Here is a 23230-nt window from a genome sequence, read left to right on the forward strand (position 1 = left end):
ATTTTTTTTGGCATATAAAGTTGGCATATCCACCATCTGCCCCAGGGTGTGATGGTGGATTAAAGAATTGAAACTTTGGACAATACACCAATACAAACATGCAAATACATAGCTTTAAAAGAACAAAACTAGACAAATGTTCACGTGGGCTGGGTGTATCAAAAAGGAAATGCAGGAATCAATAGTTCTCAACTGAGCACCATGTATACTAGCAACCGAAAGTTCCAGCAAAATACTACCAAGTGCAGATAGAATCCATTGGACTGATTGACTCGCATTTTTTTGCAAAACAAGTTATTTTTGCTGAGCTGAAAGATTAAAAAAATAAGTTAAAAGAAAAATAGATGCTAAGCATGGAACATCGTGGTCTATTACGGCTATGGAATCAGTGGCAGACTGATTCCAGAAATTAAGGACCTTGGGGCAAGACCAAAAATAGTCTAAAAAAAGTGCCAAACTCCCTTGAGGAACACAAGTTACATTGTGAAGACTTGGGCCCAATCCCATTTCTTCTTTTTAACCATACCCCTTATTTTCGAGTATCACACTAAATCCTTGCAACTGAGTTACAAGGGGTAGTGGTGGAAATCTTGCCCTATGAAATGGGACAACCCTTTGCTTAGTCACGTGTGAAATGGCCTTAACAGCAGCAAATATAATCTGTGTAAAAATTTACAGTATATTATCTGATGATTTGGCTTTCTTGACAATAAAATGATGCTTCCCCAGGCACAGCTTCTGAAGAAATTCTGATCCTCCAAACTGAGGTCCTTAGACCAGACTGAGCATCCTCCAAGTTATAAGACTTAAGTAAAAGGTATAAATACTAGAAGCTAAGCAAGGCTGTTTGTTGGGATTGACAACTTTCAGGATTGGGTGTGACTGCAATTTAGAGATTGGGGTGCAGATCTAAGCTGCAGGTACATGATGAAGGAGGAGTCAGGAAAATGAAATTGCTCTTTATTATACTGAAAGGATCTTAATCCATTTTCATCAAAAAGATCACCAAAAATGTGACTTTCTCTACTCTCTCACTGGCTGCATTTGAAAGGAGAATTCTTTGTCAACAGATTAGTATTGTGAAAGAGTGTCATTCTATATTTGAGTCTATCTTCCTGATGGCTGCTCACCACATTGTAATGAGTTGTAATATTACGGGTCCAAAGTGTAGTTTTGCAATATCTGTTACAAACATCACAAAATATAAGATCTTGTAACCTACATGGAGCTACAAGGGACTCTTCTACTGAACATCAAGAAGTATTTTGTATTTGGAGTAAAACTTAATTATTTTTATCGACTAAAACTATTTGCTGTTTAAGCCAGAGTAAAATAGACTAAAATTGAAAAGCCATTTTCATCAAAACACTATGAATATAGCTACAGCAAAAAGATGTGAAAAAAATAATCTAACACTAAGTGCATCAGCACAGAGCTCCAGCTCATTCTACATTATGACAGCAGCCTGAGAACATTAACAGCAGGATGAAAGCACTGAGTTTGGGCTGAGAGTGTGTCTAGAGAGTAGGGGGCATGATGACCTCCAGAAGTAAGCGGCTATTGCAGTAGAATCAAAAGCTCTTCCTGTTTCCAAAGGCTGCTGAGGATTTTACTAGCTCTAATGTTCCATTGCACAGGCTTTATAGTCCTGTTCTTTCAGCATTCAAATCTTCGGCATCTCCCATTGAAATATTCATTAGATTATTCTGCGGTGTCTATCTCTGCCGTTGTGTGATAGCCGGCACTGCCAAAGTTACAGCCTTTACTGGCTTCACTAAGGAATGAAGAACAGCTTCAGGAGTCACACTGTGTCATGTTGCAAGGGCTAAATTAAAAATGAATCACCATCGCCCTCCTTTTGAGAGCACACAACAACTATAACAATGGCAGATGAGTGTGGCTACATGAAAAGGATTAGCTGTGGCAGCAAATCTTCCATTACTGGCGGTTTCAGCATGCAAAATAGATAGTTTAACCCACCAGCTTACTATCAGAAAGAATAGCAAGCTTTTGGGTTAAACAGAATGGAAAATAAAGTGTGTTATAAAGAGAGTAGGGTTTAAAGTCACCGGTCTCAATGGAGGTAGACTAAAGTTTAACAAAGGCACTCTCTAAGGTCTATAGAGAGAAACTAAAGTTTAATCAAGACAACCTGTTAACACAGAGAGACAGATTCAAAAGAGAGATCAAAGCTCAACCCTGAGACCTAAGTGGAACCCATATATGTTCTATGTGACCAGTTATCTAAGCTGAGGCACAGCAATGCCCAGATACACTCTTTACAAAGAGAGAGACTCTAAAGAGAGGCAGTGACCCAGCAGATGCCTCTCTGCCTCTTCTCTCAGCACCTGATCATAGTGCTCCACAGCACCATCCGTCTGTTAGATGTCTCATAGTGTTCCAAAGCCCCATCCATCTGTTGGACAGATTGGACACACTCCAGGCTACAAACAAACCTGGGAGGAGCACACAAGTTATGCTCAAATGAACTGATTATTGTTCTGTAATAATGTTACTACTTACAGTGAAATTCCACCCATGTTTCTGCATGACTCATTCAATGTACACAAAGCCTTTCAGAGTGTTTTGACTTAGTGCATTTTAGCAAAACTTAATGACTCAGATTTCTTTACAACGGTGGTGCCAGGAACCAGGAGTCACAAAGTCTTTATAACCATTATATTTGCTCTCAAAAATCATTAAACCTATAATTTTCTTCTGAGTTTTATATATAATGTTGGTAAAATCAATGTGAACCTGAAAAAACAAGTTTTTAAACTTCAGGTCTTTTAAAAAATATGTTTTAGGCCAAAACTATTGTAAAACAATGTCTGAGGCATCAGGAAAAAATTTGTAAACATGCAATACCTTCCTGTAAAGGAGCTGTTAGAGGCACTAAAGTCCTCAGACATCTGGTTCCTATCACCATCACTGTTAACAATTCTAACTGTACGTTTCTCTAGGACAAAGCTTTTAGCATCAAACCACTCTCAATGACATTTGTTTCCATCTTAACTACTAAATTATGCAAAGATAAAAACAATAGGTGATATTCTTTTGTAACTGTCTACATCCCGTGTTCTAGCCGTGTTCTTCTATGATTTCAAATAAAATCTCCTTTCATACATTATGACACAAAGAAAAAGTTCAGAGTTTTTGGTTAGACAGCTTTCCAACATAGTCTTTAAGACATGGATTAAGCCAAAACTCTGAGCTCTGCAATGCATAGAGGGATTCTGTACTGAAACAACACTGTTCATGCCTGAAGAATGAATGAATGTGTATTAAAATGACATATGTTCTTGTATGTTGGCTGTGACACACCACAATGCTAAATTTCCTTTGGGATCAATAAAGTGTCTGCCTGCCTGCCTGCCTGCCTGTCTGCCTGCCTGCCTATCAACATAAACTCCCGTTGTGTTATCACATATGTATTTCTGATTTTGATTCAGACTCTGAAAGCCCTTCAGGACTATGCTTAAACCATGACTGGAAAATAAGCCACCAAAGTTCACCAGGCATGAGGTTCAACAGGAAGAATGAGAAAAGGAGGTAACCACTGTGGTCTGCCTGTTTCATTAATGTAGTATTTAAGCAGATGAGAGAGCTAAGAGAAAATACTATGTTCATAGATAAACCATTGAACTCACCACACTCCTTCCTCGGGAGGGCGTCACAACCTGCAAAGAGCAAAATATCACTGCTAAGTTAAATCAATACATAGTGAGAAGAAGACTAAAAACTGCAAAACCATTTTAACCATAAATCAGATTAAAACCTGTTTAGACACAAGCTTTGCTTTTCTGTTCATATTGCTGTATTAAAAGCTTTTCTGCAGAAAGAAAAAAAAATGTTTATTTACACTAATCAGTTGACAATCATCACAAATACTTAATAAGAATTTTCAAATCCCACAATAAAAAAAAAGAGTAGGTTTAGAAATGTTCTGCAGCAACAACTATTTACTATACTTATACTATTTTTGAAGCAATAACATAACATTAACAGTGTCATTCTGAGAACAACAAATACAAGTCTAAAAAAAAAAAAACACCATATGGTAGATGAACAATTATTTTTGGAACAGTTTTCAGAGGCAACTGCATCACCAGAGAATTTACATTGAATTGCACAACTGCATAGAGATTAAACATATATTAATGTGTCTGTCCATGTTTATTATAATACCGTTCCCAAACTCCTTCACTGTAAGATTTCACATCTGTAACAGAAAAGAAATTAATGTTTAATTAGTTACTCATCACTCTAAGGATGATTATTAAGCAAGTAGTTAGGGTGTCCTGGTAAGTTAATGATCCGTGTTTATTATGTGTTATTATAAATTACGCTGTAATACATGTAGGCTGCTTTAACAAGCAGATCAAGACACTGCCAAATGCTGACCCACTCAAAATTATTTCAGTTTGATTAGTAGTTACAGCCTGTCCAGGCTATATTCTGCAAAAACAAACCATAGACAATATGCTCTGCAATTACAACATCCACCCACAAAGCTTAGAGTAATATTTCACAGCAATGCAGTGGACAAACACTGCTGAGAGGAACAAATCATTTACTTGTTCCAAACTAAGTTGCCCTCACATCATTAATAAGAAGCTTACCTTGTTTGCTTGGGCTGAAATGTTGCTGGCATTTTACCCAGTAGTTTGAACATACTGCTTTCACTGAAATACTTTTTAACCATTACAAAAGCTTTTTTATCATATTACTGAATAAAATCAGCTTTTTACAGAAAGCTGAACATAGTTACAGAAAATACAGAAATAATAAATTGCTTATTTCTGTATGTTATGCATGTAATGCTCTACTTTATTATGGTGTATGTCCTGAGAATAATTAGATGATTACATTATATCTGTAATTAATAGCTACTCCAGTGATAATGAATCTATGCATATCAAAAAGTACCCCATCTGTCTCAACATACTAAAGGACTTTTGCTTCTGCAACATCAGGTGCTGCACATGGCTCACTGCTGATGCTGAAAATGGGTTGCCTAGTTGGAAAAGAAGAAGCTGAATACTCTTTATTATTCAGGGGTTTATGAAGAGTCAGCTATGATGCCTGCCATTGAACAAAGTATCTTATCTGAAATGAGACCAAGTGAAGTAGAAGATAAATTCTTGATTAGCATTCAGCCCTATCCTACGCCCTATGTTCAGTGATGGAGCCAGTACAATTTAAAGCAGTAACTGTTTAACTGTCATTGTTATATTACAGACTGACCACTTTAATAGAATAAGAATAATACACTTTAACAGAAACACCTATTTAGTCCAAGTTATAATCTTCTCTGCGTTTTTTTAGTTCAGAAGCCTAAGAACCCAAACAGGAGACAGGATGCTCTAGAGAAACGCTATCCATATGGTCATTAGGCATCGGAATCAACTAGATGGCGCTTAATAATAACAATCTCATAGCTTCACCTTGCTTATCTACAGTTACAGACTGTAGCCCACCCTTTGCCATGCACAATTTGTCTTAGTCATCTTTCAGTCCCTCATCAATGATCAGTGATCAATGATCTGATCACAGAGGTATGACCGGTTAGATATTTTTAGTGGAAATAATGCTGTGCCAGAAACACTGATAGTAGCATCAGATATACTTCAATCTCACTTCCAGGTCATATTTACTAAGAATGGTCCACCACTCAAACAACAACTGGTCAACAATGCTCATGTGGTCAGAAGGTGGCTGACAAAAGTCTACAGTCTATAAGTGTACATCTAATCAGTGGACCAATGAGATAGGTGAGCCTAAAGTGGCCAGCAAATGAAGCATAGGTGCTTTTTACAAACTAAATGGTGAGTGTAGAACTAAAGCTAAGATCCAGCGAAGAGATTGTCACATTAGGATGACTCTGCATTAAGCACCAGATCAGAGCAATATCACCCCTTATGCCAGCGAGGGCACGAAAGGCCCAGCAGAGGACTGTTTTTTTTAGGGTCGCACCAAAGCTGCTTTTCTGTCAACTGCCCATGGATAATGAAAACAAATCTGCTCGGAAGTGATTAGCGCAGGGGGTTTGTGCTTGAATGTCATAAAAAAGATATTCATACTTTCATCTGGCATTTTGGTAAAGTGGTGCTCTCCTTCCGCCTCTGCACAAACACTCCCCAATCTCCTGCACTCAGTACTCAGGTTGACTGAGTGGGAGCCATGTGTAATGTGGCTTAACACACAGCAGGAGCTCTCACCCACTAGCCACATTGCTCTGCTAACTGATGATGATGATGATTATAGCTTAGGTCCAGCTCAGGGTTCACAAAATGGAATATAACATTGTGAACATGTTAAGCAGTCTTTCTCATACATCTTACATATTGATCACTAAATGTTGAGCTGACTTGCCAGTTTTCTGGGCTTAAACAAATTCAATTCTAATCACTCAATTGTAGTAAGTATCGTGGATGACCAATGATTTTTAACCAACGCAGGCAATCAACTCCAGTCACAATCGCAGAAATGCACAATACTAAGACTTACAAAATCAATATAGCACCTTTGCTAACTGATGTGCTGGTAAATTATCTAACCTCACTTTGCTGGAAAGGCCTGAAATCTTGCCTTGTCTGTTCTGCCATCCATCTTCACTGAGAGCAAAGGCAATCACTCAGTCCTGACATGTACAAATGAGCACAAAAAAAAGGGCCTGACTGCTACTCAACATGATTCTCTAGGGTGTTGATCTGGGACCTGTTTTGAGGACTTGGATCTTATAAACAGGTGAGAAATTAAGTTAGATCAGTGGTCCTAGTCCAAATCCAAGTATGTGTTTCTGTTGCTTTGGGCTAATGACTTCCATCTCCAAGGCCATTACTGAAGATGACCTTCTCCACACACTTCCCATCATAGGGTACTGGAGACACATGCGTGTTTGTTCCAGACTCTTGGTGGTTGAGCCTGCATTGTTCTTTACCACAAGAACTAGCATTTATGAAATTGCACAAGCCAGGTGTAGCTTTGAATGTAGGCTACTGTGGGCAGTGGGGCTCAGCCCACTCTTTTTCTAGAGATTATACTAAAGTAGCAGCTATTCCATCACAGTAATTGTTGTGCTCGTTATGGTAGTTGGCCATCTAACAACACTGAACCATATATAAAGCCCTGGGACGGTGCTTCATCTATGCAGTCTTGAGATTACAACAGCATCTGTCAGAACACTTGGTCTGCTTTGTGCACATGCAAGTGTACTGTGGTTAGTGCTATTTTAGAGCTACAGACTGGAGAGGGCTACCTGGCTGTTTCGTTGCAAAACAGAGACAGTAACAGATCAGTAGGCAGTGAAAGACGGTGTCCAACGTAGTTTCTCGCAGATGGCGTAGAGGTGCAAATCAACTTATGATCATCCTGCGTGACACACATCGCGAACATCCAGCAGGTAACACGACTGTTGCTGGTGCGAACACATGCTGTAGCTTCTCCGAGGGTTAGGTTAGTCATCGCCGTAACGCTGTATACGCTAATATTGAAGCTAAAACCGCAGCGTTTAGTCATACAGTGCTGCGACGATGAGGAGCGAGCTTCATACCGGTGCCTGGAGCAAACACACACAACGTCTCGTCTCCTAACTGAAAAAGCGCATATGGCGGTGTAAAAGACCCAACACTGCTTAGCCTAGCTGCACGAGGCTGAAATTGGCTTCATATCCTCTAGTCTTCGGATATGTAATCGAATTTTCCGTTCCACCTTAAACGCCGGTAGGTGCCTGAATGTAACCGCTGCACCATTTAAGGTGGAACGGAAAATTCGATTAAGCAGCCAAGTTCAGCCTCGTCCTAGCGGCGTTCTCACCGTGGTTAATGCAGTAATGATGTCGGATGAGGAGCGTTTCATGCACGATAAGAGAAAACACGTCTTACCGTGGGCAGGAGAGGCTCCATTTGGGCGCCTTGGTCCTTAATATCCATCTTTCTTGGTCACTGGTGGAGCAGAGCGGTGTGTGTAGAGGTGAGTGTGTGTGCTGCGGGCTGCTCTGGTTGCCTCTCTCTCAGCTCCTCACACACACGCACTGGTCACATGCTTAGCAAAGTAGTCGGGCAGACCCTAATACTATTACTATAGGAGTGTAGGTCTCTCTCTCTCCCTCTCTCTCTCCCTCTCCCTCCGTGACGCGTTTAATACAGTCACCAACGCACCATTTAGATTATGATGTGGTTTTATTTGTGGCTGATGTTTGCAGTGTATTTGTGCTGCCACTTCAATGTGTGAACTACTGCTAATTACTGTACTTCTAGAAAAGTCAGTGCTGTCGCAATTATTTCTGGTGGTGCATTGCTAGAAAAGCCATGTTTAGTTCTGATAGCTAGTATTCTGGCTCTATATTAGGTGATGCTGTAAGGTTTTAAACGACACTGGGAAAATGGTTTGTGATTAATATGTGTCAGTCAGTTGCACATGAATGGAATATGCTTCCTCAGCACAGTTGCTGCTCTTCAGTATAAAAGTGTAACTGAATGTGAGAGAATCGTTTGACTCATTGAACAGTTTTTTTAAGGCAGGGGTTTTCAGGCTTTCCCATGGGTATAAGGTCCACCTGTTTATCACCAGAAGGAATAAAGGCCCACAGGAAAACAACAAAAAACCTTTTTACTTATATATTCAACTCAGTGACTTTTGGGTGCCACAACATGCCATGTGCATCACTGGTCATTAAATATATATAGATTATGGATATATAAGCTTGTTTTCTACTTGAAATCAGGCAGAACGATGGCAAATTAAGCCATTTTTTCACTCGCAAATGGATGGTTTAAACTTTGGGGCATTTTTTTAATTTCTAGCAGAGCAGCTAAAAACAGATAAAGCACCACTGTTGCATGACTTGTATTCATTGTATTAATATTTTTTTCACTGATATTCATTACAAAGTACCACACTTTGGACCACTGTCTCCTTCTCAGTATAGGCCTGAGGATCACCAGAGGTTGCTTTCCAGAGGCCCACAGCACAGTGGATAAGAAACTCTGTTTTATACCTATAGACAGCGTCACAGATGTTTAGAAACTGAGCCTGTTACAAGTGTTATTTTACTCTTGTTAAAAATCCAGGGCCAGCATTCACGAGGCATAACAGAGTAGGAGTGCTGATCTAGGATCTGTTCCTGTCAGTAAGATCATCTTAAATAACACATAAGTCTCATTCTAAATCAGCACTCCTGCTCTAAGAACCTTTGTGAATAAGGGCCCCGGTGTTATTTGTTGGGTTTGTCCAGACCGTGACATTCTGTTACAGGGATAACCAAAGTGTGAGCTCTTGATTTGGCTTGTCAGAAAGTTACCATGACCCCACCTCTCATCCTGAGACAGTTAAGTCTTAAGAAAGTTAAGGCATTTGGCAGGCACTTTTGACGGCCTGCAATTTAATCATGTTACAGATGTAGGTGAACAAGGTCTCTTATAAGCAAGGTGTGGTTACCCAGGCCGGGAATCAAACCCCAGCCTGCTGTGTGGAGGGTAGCAATGTTCCCCACTATTCTATGCCAACCACAAAGAGGGAACAACATTTTTATACTATATTTATCTATATTTTCCCTTTTTGAAGTTGCATCTTTCAGTACATTTACTGGGCACTTTATTAGGAACATCTTCTTACACTTATTGTCCATTTCACCAGCTCCACTTACCATAAAGGGACACTTTATAGTTGTACAATTACAGGTTGTAGTACATTTGTTTCCCTGAATTGTTTACCCCCTTTCAGCTTGTTCTTCAATGGTCATTACCCCCATAGGACCACCACAGAGCAGGTGTTTTTTGCATGGTGGATCCTTCTCAGCACTGCAGTGACAGTGACACGGTGTGTTAGTGTATGTTGCTCTGGTACAAGTGGGCCAGACACAGCAGTGCTGCTGGAATTTTTAAACACTGTTCCCCCTATTAGACACACCTACCTTATTGGTCCGCCTTGTAGATGAAGTCAGAGACAGCTCATGTATTGGTGCACAGTTTATGTTGGTCGTTCTTTAGTCATTCATCAGTGGTCACAGGATGCTGTCCACATGATGGTGTTGGCAGTAGAGTTTTGCTTGGTAGGCTATTCTCAGTCCATCAACGTCACTGAGGTGTTTAAAACCTCCAGCAGCACTGCTGTGTCTGATCCAGTCATACCATTGCAACACACACTAACACACCACAACCACATCAGTGTCACTGCAGTGCTAAGAATGATTCACCACCCAAATAATATCTGCTCTGTGGTGGTCTTGAGCGGGTGTGAATCATTGAAGAACAGGGTGAAAGGGGACCAACACCTGCAAAGTGCATCTATATGGTAAGTAGAACTTCTAAATTGGGCACTGAGTATAGATGCAGGGAGATGTTCAGCAATAGCATGCTCAGTAAGTGAATGTCAGTGATAGAATATGTTAGAAAACCAAAAAAGGTGAACTGTTTGGCCTCCCACTCTGTTATGAAAATAGGGCTAACATAACCAGTCAGGTATTAAAAAGGACCATTAAAACATTGTGCCTATCCTACATGCCTATATTCAGCATTTAAGGTAACACCACTCTGAAGTCTATAGTAAGCTTGTACTGTTGCACATGTTCCCACAGGTCCTCTGGTTGGCTCATGGCTGAAACTGCAGGCTACATCTGAGGTCCCAGCCAGGACCTTTCTTCAACCTTTAATCAGTAGATGTTTCTCACATGTCTCATAGCAAATTGAATGGATAAGCAAAGATTCATACCATATTTGTTTTGTTAATTTGAGATATATCTCAGAGAGGAGCTGGGAAGGTCTGAATAGGTGGTCCCCAAGAGCTGTATTATGCAACATCCATTAAAACCCAGCCAAGGTTCAGATCTAAACTGAAATTAAGGTAGGATTATAACTCAGTTTAAAGAAACACACCAGCATTTTCAACTTACTCACTATCTACCACATCTGGAGAATGCAGTTAGTTATTACAGACACTAATTTCATACTTAGAAAAGAACAGAAAACCTGTCGACTCAAAACACAGTTACTATAGAAGCCACTGGGCAGTTGCAGAATTCCATCAGTAGATGTTTAGGTGGAGCACATACAGTACTGTACAAAAAAATCTTAGGCACCTAAGCAAATAGTTTAAACCCATTTATCTCTGCAGTAACTATAAAAACAACACCATATTACAGTGATTGATATGAGCTGTTTGAAAGAACACAAGTTTAGCCAAACCACGTATTGGATGATGACTGCAAATAATACAGGGCTGCCATGAGGAGAAGTTTGGAAGTGGTTTAAATAAACACTTTGACAGACATAAAATCAATACTTGTATTATTAATGTTATTTATAATAATTCTAATATTAGTCGTTTGGGCAAACAGACACTTAATGCCCAGATAAATAGCTTTTTAAATGTGATTTTCTCAGGTGCCTACAACTTTTACACAGTGCTTTGGTTAATCCTTCATTCAACCATATTTGCACGTTAAATTGCTTGTAAAGCCTATAAAATGTGTTTATTAAATAGTTTTCCAGATGAATTTTAACAGGCTCCACCTGATTGTGCATGCATACCACAAAGCCGTAGGGAAAATGATTATATCCGGAATTGCTTGTTTATTGTATCACTTTAGTGTTCAAAAGTGGAATAAAACATTGGAAGAACAGCTTTGATCACTCAAAAAAATCCTTCATGTGGTAACAGGCAATTGAACTAGTTCATTTAACTAAAAGATTACATTGATTGAAAAAATCATTCATTCAAAGCATTTATTCAGGTTAAATAAAAATAGTTAATATGCATGTTACTTTACTTTTTTACAGTGTAAGACATATATTGTTAGATTGTATTGGTTGTAGTTTCAAATACCTGTCCTATTGGGATGTATTTCAAACATTTTGCAACTACCAAATAGCTTCTATTATAATGAACTTTCAAGTGAAGGAGTTTTCAGTTCTTTCCTAAGCAGCAGAGTCACATTATTGTCCATGGTAATTGATCTGTATGATGATGCAAATTAAGAGGATAGAGATTAGATCGGAAAACACTGGAGTATTGCTTTAAGTTTAAAGAGGGTTTTACAGTCAGGAGCTCTTAAGATGGTTGTTAATAAATACTTAAATCAATGCCTTTTGGAAAATAATACAGCATCTAGGCTATTCTTCAGTTTCAGCACAGTTTGGTGATTTCTTTGCTCAGACACACCCACTAAACCTGGAAATTAACAGATCAATTGAATCAGGTGTGTTTAAGCAAGCAAGTCAGCAATTAGTCCTGGGCATCATCCCTCCAGGTCCAGAGCTGAAGAACCCTGATCCAGAAAAAAAGATCCATCTACTGTGAACTGTACAAATAAAAAGTTTTCTGAAACTGATTTTCCTCCCATTTTCTTTCACTGTAGACTTGGTTTATTGACATGAGCTATATGAATTACATGTACATAGATTACAGAAGCTGACATCAAGCATTTTACACGTACACCTAATTTAGTTATAAAAGTCATCCTATTTGGGGGCTTTAAACAAAACAAAAATTCTAGATCCAAAGATTTATACATTATGACATACAAGATAATACTACATGCAAAACTGCCAACTGTAACTGCCTGTTTTCATTAGCCATCGGTTTGCAAAGAGAAAGCTTACAGCTTCTTTTGTGTGTTGACAATGAGTGAAAGGTGAAAATAAAGGTCTGCCTTTGTGACTGACGATTCACTACAAATCTAATTTTCTCATTTCATACAGTAGGCCTGTAAGAAAGACTCATTGATATATACGGGCTTGTCTGCTGTAAGTATTAAGTAAGAGCAAATAAGAGCAAAGCAAGTCATTTTTTTTCTCCAATCAATCAGTCACTTAATCAATAATAATAATAATGATGATGGCAATAATAAGATTTTCCAGTTTCAAAGTCTTCAAAAAGTTTTGTGTGTGTTTGCTTTTAAAATAAGATATGATACAAAAGTAACCCTTAAGCTACCCACAAGCTTCCACTGGGCATACAACACAACAAATCTGTTTTTAGAAAATCTAATATAGAATAGAGTAGCGCGCTGTCTTGCTACAGTTGTGCTTTTATTTTTATCTTAGGGAAAAAACCTGATAAAGTAAAGGACACATGAGTTTATTACTCGCCCGGGACTATTTCATTCAAATGTTGTGGGATGCATTTCATATGCGTCATTGATTTCCACTTTCCTTCCTCTTCAGTATAGGAACACAACTAACTGAAGCAAGTGCAGCTAGAACAGCAGCTATTAGGATAATAAGTAATTTTTTTTTTTTTTTATGAAAATGAAAACATTAAAAACCCTTTTATAATTCACACAATAGCCCAAGGATGTGATGTTGAACTGTTGTTGGCATGCAACTGTACAGGATCACTTTGAACACAAAATTAGAGGTACGTCTGTGCACTGTGGAAGCCTATGGGTGGTCATTTCATACCCTTATCAAAGCTCAAAAAAATCTCTGAAAAAAAGTTTTTTGAGGAGAAACATTTAGCTCACTCTGAGGGAGATGTCTTAGATGGATGTAGTAGTGCCCCTAGCTACTCTGGCCTATTTCCATCACTTTTATTCAATGTTTAATGAAAATCTCAACCAACGTCAGGACAACACAGTGCTCAACAACTGACAGTAATGGTGTAATAAGGAGACTTTTCAGTGGTCAGAGAAAACTGTAATCATCCACTGAAGTCCGATTTAATGGATTAAATTATGCCTTTCAGATATAAACTAATGAATGTAAGGGCTGAAGTATATTTTTGTTCACTGTTTGTTCCATCTAATGTCTCAGGGACCAAGTTTAGCTATTGCTTGATATGGTATTCTTAAACGGAGATGGAGATATGTTTACGTATATCATCCCTGTTAAAAAAAAAGTCTCCATTTTTGTTCATTTTTATTTTTCTGCATCAGCAGCCATCCTTTACATTGTGTGAAAATTTCATGATGAATGGACCAACACAAGTGCTCTATCATTTGGAATAAAGACCTCTTTACTTTGACTCACCTTAAAAGTTAAACACGGTTTTACCTTAGTTGCTAGTTTGGAGGTGGACATGTTTTCCTTTGGTCAGTTATGATATCAGTTTGCCTATATTTGGATCACTGTGCACTATTGGATCACTGAAAATGCTGGCCGGACTAATGCCTTGTATTCAGCATTAGGACATTAGGCTGTAGAGTGGACAGACTCCAGTCTTAGCCTTTGAGACAGTGGGCTACATATGAAGCTCAGTAGGCTACATCTGGAGCTCTTGCTCTGAAAGAAACGATGCTGTCGCCCTCTGGTGGCTACGATGTAAAGCTCAAGCAATCGAGGTTGGATTCTTATGAACGTTCCTCTGAAGAGCGCGATGAAAACGATTACTGGCAGACGCCAGACTCTGAAACTCTTCTTCAAAATATCAGTAACTAGCCTTATTATCTCTGTGAAGCGGATTGTCGGTGGAGGTTTTGCCAAATCCATTAAGACACCACATTGTTCTGCCACAGGGTGGCAGCATCGTAAAGCCTCGCCACTACACAGCATGCTGCCACAAGGGCTGTCCGCAGTAAAAACTGAGCACATTTGATGACCACAGCACGAAAACCAAAGCACGCCTGACTGATAGCATAACCAACGCATTTAGCCGCACAGAGTTTAGTTCCAATCAGACTGCTATGATTACAGCACCACTGCCGCCCTCACAGGCCACATTAGAGACGGACAGACCGTTGTTGCCTACAGGTCTGCCATGAAATATAGCCTATTGTTAATAATAGTTTACTGTTCACTCGATGAATGTATCTTAAGTCTAATTATTTAATGAATCTAATCAGATGAACTTCTCAAACGAGGTTATAAAACGACCTGAGCAACATCATTACTGTAAACCAGCCCACAGAAACGAAATGCGCTTCCTTTTGCTCCATCTTCTCGAAGAGTGTGACTGTGACGGTGAGACTTGCACGTCCTTAATAGGCCTACAGAGGCACAGCAGAGCTGCTATACAGGTGCATGAATCAATCCCAGAGGAAAATCATCAGAACACAAAAGCTCAACTGTGCAGATGATCCAGCATCAGTGCAGGTGAAACTGCAGGCCTCCAACAGGCCTTAATCTGCCTGCCTCATCTGTAACATACGTGAGTTTCTTACAACCCGTAACACTGAATTCCTACATGAAAAAACGTGGCTGACCAAATATGTCTCAGGATGGACGACATACTGACGTCAATTTGGACGAACTGTTCAAATAAATGACCTACAGTTGATTTGAACACATAGGAAACCTTGATTTGAAGTCTCCTGCAGGGTATTTTGTCAAGAGGTTCATATTCTCTTCATATTTATTGCAAAGAAGCACACCACAATTACATCAGCTTTTCAGCAGGCCTAATGGACTTGATGCTGGTATGTGGAACAAAACGCCCATTAAATCACAAAAACGTCATTGATGGTAACACAGTGGAGGGGTGTATGGAAAATGATGCCTGCCCTGTACAAACCAGTGAATGCTGGCCTCAGAACACCAAGGCCTTCAATCTTTAGAGTTATTTAGCATTTTTTTCTCTCTTATTTACTGATGAATGGCCTACCAACAGCGTTACAACAAAGTACAGCCTACAAAATGATGAACGTTAAGAGCAACAATGAAACTACAGACTAATAGATTTCCCAAAGAGACATGGCGAGGCTACGAAGCAACAGCAATACTGAGCAATGGTCCGTTTGCTCTCTACTCCACTCACTAGCCAAAGTTTGGTGGTCGGGCCGCAGTACAGTCTTGTGTGGGATTAAAAACCACGCTGGGCTTCACCAACTTCTCCTCTAACATTACGGCTGCTTGAAACAGGCTCTAAGAGCACAACGACTCTAGTCTTTCTGTTCTCTTCCATGCTGTCCATCAACTGTTAATGAGATGTCTAGATAGGTATGTACATTATTTAGTTACATGGCCATCAACGCCAACGAGGTCTTTTTTATAAACCTTTGATAAGGATTCAAAAAGAGCGCGAGCCTTATGTCTACAGGAAACAGTAAGGACAGGTTGGTAAAACTAGATATATAAACGATAGACACGTAAATAAACAGAATAAATAATGAGCCTAGGTTAAAATGTGAGTAGACGGGTAAATATTGGCGGGGCTCCTCAGAGAGGGGCCCTAGGTGTGAGGGTAGAAGCTGTAGTAGCCCATGTCCTTGGGGCAAGTTTTCTCGCACTCCCTGGGCGCCAGGATCTCGGCCTTTAACGGCGACGACGTCTCGGACAGCGGCGTGGCCGAAGGTGACATCCTCCTGCGCTTGGCCTGCTCGAAGATGCCCGAGTCGCTCGAGTCGATGGACTTGATGGAGGAGGGCGGTTCGATCCACGCGGCCTCGGACAGCTCCTTGGCCTTGCTGGCCTCGTCCGTAGCGCCCAGGGGGGACCTGTCGGGCGCCGCCGCGCCGTCACTGTCGTCGAGCCCGAGCAGGTATCCGGAGGCGCCGGCTCTGCCCCAGCACGACAGCACGGAGCCCGGCTTGGCGGCGGTGCCCGCCGTGGAGCCCACTGACGTGGCGCCCATGCCGGCCGTGCCGCCGCCGCAGTACTGGGGCGGGGTGCGCGCGCCCCACGCAGGCGCCTCGCCGTAGTAGCCGAGAGCGCGGTTGGAGCAGCCCGCCGCGGCGCCCAGCGGAAGCGGCTTGACCCCGGCGGCCGCGTACGACAGCAGCGTGGCCGCGTTGCCGGCCAGATCAGCGGCGGCGGCGGCGGCCGCGGCGTCGTACGCCGAGGCGGCGGCGAAGTCCAGGCGGTGGTTGTTGGCCGGGGCGACGAACCAGCGCTGCGGGGAGCCCACCGCGGCTTCGTCGCTTGGCTGCGGCGACAACAGGCTGTTGGCGAGTGGCACGCCGCGATCCGCGCCAGCAGCGCCGCCTGCGCCCGCGTGGAAGCGCGACTTGGCCGCCGCGTACGAGCCCACGAACTGCTCCTGCAGGAAGGAGCCCGCCACCGCGTATCTGGCGCCGGGCACGAGCTGCGAGCGCGGGGACGCGCCCGGGGACGGCGTTAACCGGTCGATGTCGCAACCTGTGTAGACACTGGAGGAAGAAAGGAGGAGGAGGTCGGGAGAGAGATAGAGAGGGAGAGAGATGGAGAGTGGACATGAAGAGACAGGCTTAAGAAAAAAAATAATCAAGGCCATTAATATAATTTATTATTATTATTATTGTTGTTGTTGTTAGTATTATTATTGAAAATGAAGAAACGTCGGGGAGGTTAACTCGTGTCATTTCGCACACATGTGAAGGAGGGACAGGGCAGAGCACTGAGCCAACTGGCTTTAAGAATAGCAGACAGGCTGCGCGCGCGGAATGTATCTGTCTAAATGATTTTCGTGGTTTTTATTCTTACATTATATCTAATATTATATTGATTAGTTAAAGCATGTTTCATATATGGTTGTGGATTCAGGTATTCTGGCCGATCAGATACGGAGCTCTTTAAAACACTCGTTTTATTGGGATACTTGAGAAATGTGATAAGCTAAATAAGTCTAATAATGTAACAGTGTTTTTACAATTTAGTGGTAAATGGAATGAAAAGTAGATTAAAATGAAACCCGAATCCACCGCAACACACTGGGCGGAATGATGCAAATGCCCGTGCTAATGTGTTTTACCAACGCAATGGATGAAACGGACAATATCAGATAACTATAGGCTATAGTAAATATTGAAAATATGGATTTTATATGTATATATATATATATATATATATATATATATATATATATATATATGTGTGTGTGTGTGTGTGTGTGTGTGTGTGTGTGTGTGTGTGTGTGTGTGTGTGTGTAGAATGTAAGATTTGGTGTATAGTCTAAGATTTCTGACACCTGTTGAATTCGTTTTAAGGTAAATGAACTCCATCTCCACACACAGCTCTGTCTGAGGGGTGGAGAGGAATGGAGACTGTCATTGAGCAGCAGCTTCATTATTCTCGCATTATAGTCAGAAACCAGCTGGCGATCTGCTGGCGCTCACAGCTCTGCAGTGATGCCTAAAGAGAAGCTACATTCAGCTTCACCACCGAGGAATAAATATTGAAGTGTCTGAAGAACCGAGCGAAGCGATTAAACTTAACACGCTAAAATAAATAAGCTAGTAATAAAACAGTCCAGTCTTACGTGTCGTAGTTGTCCCGGAATCCTTTAGCAAACGGATTATGATCGATTTTCAGCTGTGTGATCTGTGAAGGAGAGAAAGAGAGAGAGTGATGAGAGCTCCACTCTTTGGCGCGCGCTGTGTTAATGATCTGCACTCATCTGCGGATCTTACGTCTGTGTTCTGGTAGGCCGTGACCGCGATGAACTGGGTCTCGGGAAAGGTGAAGGTTTGCACGCGGCCCGGTTGGCTCGTGTCCTCGGTTCCGTCTTCGTTCACCTGCACCACGTGCAGTCTGGGCTGGTACTTATGCAGAGACTGTAGCACCACCATCTGCAGTAACGCGCACCAACAACACAGCACTCTAACTAACAGCACACTGCAATGCTAAAGTATCGTGCGTCTGAAATAGATAGACTGCATCTAACAAAATGCAATAAATAAACACAAAATTAAATGAAGACTCATTTTATTGTCACTTTTAGATTCACCAGTGTTGTTTATAATAATGGAGGAAAAACACAGGTTAATGCAAGCACTGAGATTATTGCCAGATTTGTTTTTTTGTTGTTGTTGTTTTTGTTTTTTTGTCTTTTTGTTTGTTTGTTTTTTTGTTTTGTTTTTGCTTTTTCTTCCTTTTATTTCATTTTAATATTATAATGAGAAATGCCAGATAAATTTGTTTTGAATTCTCTAAAAAATAGTTTGTTTAGTTCTACTTTGGATCAACGTTTCTCAGCGAGCACTTTTTTTACATGCTTGCCACCATTTTAGTCACAATAAAACTAGGATTTTCCATGTTAAAATGTGACAAAAAGTGACTAAAAGTCACATTTGACCCAAAATTGAATTCAATGCGAGAAACGAATTGACAAAAAGTCATTTTTAGCTCAGTTAAGCTCATACAGACCAAACACACAGACCAAAAGACGTGACACCTCAGATATGGACTTTACTGGGTAAAAATGTCTGTGATTTTGTGTGAAGTTGTCGCACACAGAGAAAATGTGTTACATTAACACAATTGTTTCCTTCAAACTGACTTGTTTTTGTCATTAATTGTGTTCATGTCATACAAATCCAACAATTTCACACTTTTTAATGATGTCAATTCAAGGCATTGTTTTTCAGTGTAGTATTGCTGCTGATAAACGCAGCAGAGCTTTTGTTTATTTGATTCGCTCTGTTTGTGTTTTTGTTTGTGTGAATGAGGGCTGATCTGCTCACCTGTCCCGTGTTGTTGGTCGCTCCCTTGTTGTTGGTTAGTTTGAGTTTTCCGAATGAAATCTCCTGCCGCATCCAGTGCGCTCCAGTGTTGGGAGAGTCCGGGTGCATGTACACTCTGTTCCCTACAAACACACACACACATTACATATAACTATAACACAGATACATGAGCACTGAGTCATCTACACCCTGATCCCCTACAAGTAGAACATTTGTGCATGTAAGGCCATGTAAGTGCGGAAACACGTGGGTCTGTGTGCATGTGTACTGTACATGAGAAAACATAAGACATCGTATTATATATGTCAGTCTGTGTACATCTCCACTCTGTTCATACACAGAAAATCTACAATTATTTTATAAATACATCAGCACTGACTCCGCGTGCACGCACACCTTCGAGCTCGCGCACACGAATAAAACAAATCAATAAACATTAGAAACAGAGCAGCGCTGAGTCTCTGTGCGCGCGCGTTATGTGAAAGGAAAAGAATTGAAAAATTAATTAAAGGTCAGTTTGGTGTTTATGCACTGACGAGCGTGAGAAGCAAAAGAAAAATGACATCTAAGATTAAATTATACTAGAAATATCAACGCACATGAGCAAACATAATAATAATAATAATAATAATAATAATAATAATGTCTTTGTTCAACAAACCGTCCATAGTGTTTATTTCTGTATTAAGAAGCAAAAATAAATAAAGAAATAAATAAAGAAATAAAGAAATAAACAGCGTTGTTTTCTCTGCATTGTACAGCTCCCTGCTTATGATTCATTATCTTACTATCCCTATTTATTCAATACTAAACCTGTTATTTAAGTCCTCATTTGTCTCCATATTCATCTTTGTTTTTATGTTTACAAAAATAAATGATTGTTGTTATTATTATTATCTTCATTATCATTATTATTATTGATATTGTCATTATTATTATATTGATTACCTGTCACATTGGTGTCCGCTTTGCCGCACGGGACCCATTTCCCCCCCTGAAAGCGCCAGTGGTTCGGGTCAGCCAGGATCACATCCACAAAAATATTGTAGTGGGCAGTCGGGTCCAGACCTGATATGTTAAAGCTCAGAAAAGGAAACATCCGCCTGGAAACAGAGCAGAACACGCATTAGACACACTGAGCACTTCAGCCATTTAAACACTGCTCGCTTCTCTCTTCACAGTCAGGTACATACGAACTGAGCTCAACCCGAGAACATAGATCTGCACATCTGTGAACCTCAAGAAGGTGAAATAAAAAGAGTGAAAAAATGTATTAAAAGTCAGTTCGGTGTTTATTGCTTTGCACCGACGAACGTGAGATTAAAACGCCCACTGATGGAAATTTACGTATTAAATACATAGCCGTGTAGCTCCTGAATACAGAGCACAGGAGCACGTTACATTAAATAACTTTACATAATAGCCCGAAACAAAATGAACGAAAATTCTTTAAAGGTTGTGCAAAAAATAATACAATCAAAAAATGTGGTCCGTTGCCCAAAGCACGAGAGGTACTTCCAATTCAGTAGCAGCGGTGTTAACTTAGATCCCACAGACATAAATCAGTTTAAAACACGCTTCAAAAACATCTTAAAGAATTGCTCATCTTCAGCGAAAATATCCAAAAAAATGAATCCAGTATTCTGGATTATTGGATGTAACCAAGAAGTTGTTTGGTTTGTGTTTTTAAAAACGGACACTGTGGAAGAAAATGCACCCAAAAATGTGTATTTAAGTAAAAAGGTTTTAGAATCATTATTTGAAACGAGAATGCAAGTTCAACTTCGATCGAACGTAAAACTTAAATTTATAAATCTATAAATATTTAGGATGTAATTTAACAAAAAGGACGAAGAAGCAGAAGCAGAAGATGAAAAATGCGATTTAGGACGTAATCCAGACGCGCTCGTTCCTCCCGTAAAGCCTCGTGAAGGTGCTGCTATACGTACCGGCCCTGCTTGGTGATGATCATTTCGGTCTGGTGTCGGTGGAATTTGAGCCAAAGCGCGCGGTTGCACAGGTACACCTGCGCCTTGCCCGGGACCAGACCCGCCTGAGCGGACGGGAACTGGTAGAAGTGCGCGCCCTGGTACGCGTGGCCGTACTGCTGCGCGTACGGGTAGCCGGCGCCCGCGTAGCCCTGCGGGGACGCACCGCTCAGCAGGCCGTTGTAGGCACCGTTGGCGATCACCGGGTGGTGCGCCATGTAGCGGCTCGGGCTGGCGATGGAGAAGGCGGCGTGCGCCGCGCCGTGCTGGCTCGCGTACGGGAACATGGGCGTAGGGCTCGCGGAGAGCGGCGGCGGTGGTGGTGGTGGCGGCGGCGGTGGCGCGTGGCTGGACGGAGGAGGCGCGAGGCAGCGCTCTGCCGCGCAGCCATCGAAGGTGTGGCGAATGTCGGGCGCGCCGTCGAGGGCAGGAGAGAGTTTGGCGCTCTGGGCGGCCCCTGCCGGGCCCTTAGAGTCCGCGAAGGCGTCCACCTCGGACTCATTCGTCATCCCGCTGCAGTTTTTTTTCACAGGTGAACTCCTTCTCTCCAGGTCGCCGCCGTCGCCGGCGCGCGTAATCATGGCATGCGCGAGATCGGACCCTCGCGAGCTCGCGCGGCAGCCGCTGCCCACGTGCGAGCACTTGTCGGAAAGCGCAAGCGCCGGTGAGAGGCACTGCTCGAGCTGCATGGCTCGAGAAACGTGAACAATAATTTTTTTTTTCCCCAAAAAAATGAAAACAACACAGACCCACACACACACACACACACACACACACACACACACACACACACACACACACACACACACACACAAATGGCAATTGCAATTAAGACGCGCGTGCGCGCGCGCCAGCTTTGAGCTAGCTGCTTTTTGCGCGCGCACGAGAGAGCGAGTGAGAGAGTTAGATAGAAAGATAGAGAGAGCCAGAGAGCCAGAGAGAGAGAGAGAGAGAGAGAAAGCTAAATCAGCCGGTTGACGGCGCCTCTCGTGCTCAAGCAGGGCTCGTGCATGGTTAATGAAGGAGCTCTTGCTATTGGTTAGCGCGTGACGGTAATTTAATTAGACAGAACTTAATTAGGATAATCAAGCGGGCCCTTCCCGCCACGGCGCGCGAGCTTCCTGCGGCCGCTCGTGTTTGTACACTAAAACCTGTGAAAACTGGGAGAGGGGTAATTTTAGCTACTGCAAAAACACCCGGAGCACCAGACAGGAACTATGAGACTTAATCGGCTCATAACGCCACCCTGAGTCGCTCTGATTGAGAGAGCAGGCCTGCAGAGCTGCTGTGTTTACCTATTCATGTGGCAGGAGTAACAAAGAGTGTTTACTGCAGAAACGAAGATTCATTATTCAGACAGGTAAGATGACAGGAATGCGCCTCATCTCTTCAGATGTTTGTGATAGGGCGTGAAATCATGGGATTCCTCTCAATACCTGTTTACCAGTCCCAGCACAAATCAATAATGAATGGAAGTGGAGGACAGAAATCAGAGCGCTCAGCACGAGCTCCTCAGTGCACTCAGCACAGCCAGTCTTATTCTCCAGAACAAGAAGACTTAGTTCGCTCCTCACTAGCGCCAAACCACCATGGACATGCGTCCCCTTCATTTAACACGGCAGCTTTATTATTATTTTCCTTCTTCTTCTTCTTATTATTATTATTATTATTATTATTATTATTATTATTATTATTATTATTAATAATAATAATAATAATAATATTACCTATACTTTATGATGATGATTATTATTATTATTGCACAAAAATTCGTAAAACAGCTTTCAAGTGTGTTTCTTTTCTTTTCTTCCTTTTTATTATTAGCTTTATTTTTATTTTATTAGTAGTTTTGATGGGGTTTTTATTAGGTCTCCTGCACTGTCCGAATCTCTTTATGTCTAATGAGCGATTCATTCTGCTGTTGGCC

General features: G+C 41.5%; 2 protein-coding genes across 3 annotated transcripts in view; both read right to left on the minus strand.

The window, feature by feature from the left end:
- The window catches only part of slc4a10b (solute carrier family 4 member 10b), a 67140-nt gene extending 59090 nt beyond the window's left edge, over nt 1–8050 (minus strand). The window contains exons 1-2 of one of the 2 annotated variants that reach the window (XM_017692253.2): nt 7887–8050; nt 3651–3680 (exon numbers count right to left, since the gene is read on the minus strand). In XM_017692253.2, coding sequence (XP_017547742.1) covers nt 3651–3680; nt 7887–7934 — 78 coding nt within the window. In that variant the 5' untranslated portion in view covers nt 7935–8050. The remainder of the gene's footprint in view (nt 1–3650; nt 3681–7886) is intronic. The other variant, XM_017692255.2, reaches the window with a different exon arrangement.
- A 5104-nt stretch (nt 8051–13154) lies between these two features.
- Nucleotides 13155–22193, minus strand: tbr1b (T-box brain transcription factor 1b). Its single transcript, XM_017692168.2, has 6 exons — nt 21265–22193; nt 20264–20418; nt 19316–19437; nt 18263–18421; nt 18112–18173; nt 13155–17023 (listed from the first exon to the last, which is right to left on the minus strand). Exons 1-6 carry the CDS (start codon nt 21990–21992, stop codon nt 16108–16110), a joined length of 2142 nt encoding a protein of 713 aa, XP_017547657.1. The 5' UTR covers nt 21993–22193; the 3' UTR covers nt 13155–16107.
- Nucleotides 22194–23230: the final 1037 nt, after the last annotated feature.

Source organism: Pygocentrus nattereri, chromosome 6, assembly GCF_015220715.1.
Source record: "Pygocentrus nattereri isolate fPygNat1 chromosome 6, fPygNat1.pri, whole genome shotgun sequence".
NCBI lineage: Eukaryota > Metazoa > Chordata > Actinopteri > Characiformes > Serrasalmidae > Pygocentrus > Pygocentrus nattereri.

Bases quoted from the DNA above. Each gene is read 5' to 3' on its own strand.
- tbr1b (XM_017692168.2), bottom strand. From the start codon at position 21,992: ATGCAGCTCGAGCAGTGCCTCTCACCGGCGCTTGCGCTTTCCGACAAG. The intron at 19,438-20,263 runs GTAATCAATATA...GTGTGTTTGTAG, and splicing joins AGCGGACACCAATGTGACAG to GGAACAGAGTGTACATGCAC. The intron at 17,024-18,111 runs GTAAGACTGGAC...TTCTTCCTCCAG, and splicing joins TTCCGGGACAACTACGACAC to TGTCTACACAGGTTGCGACA.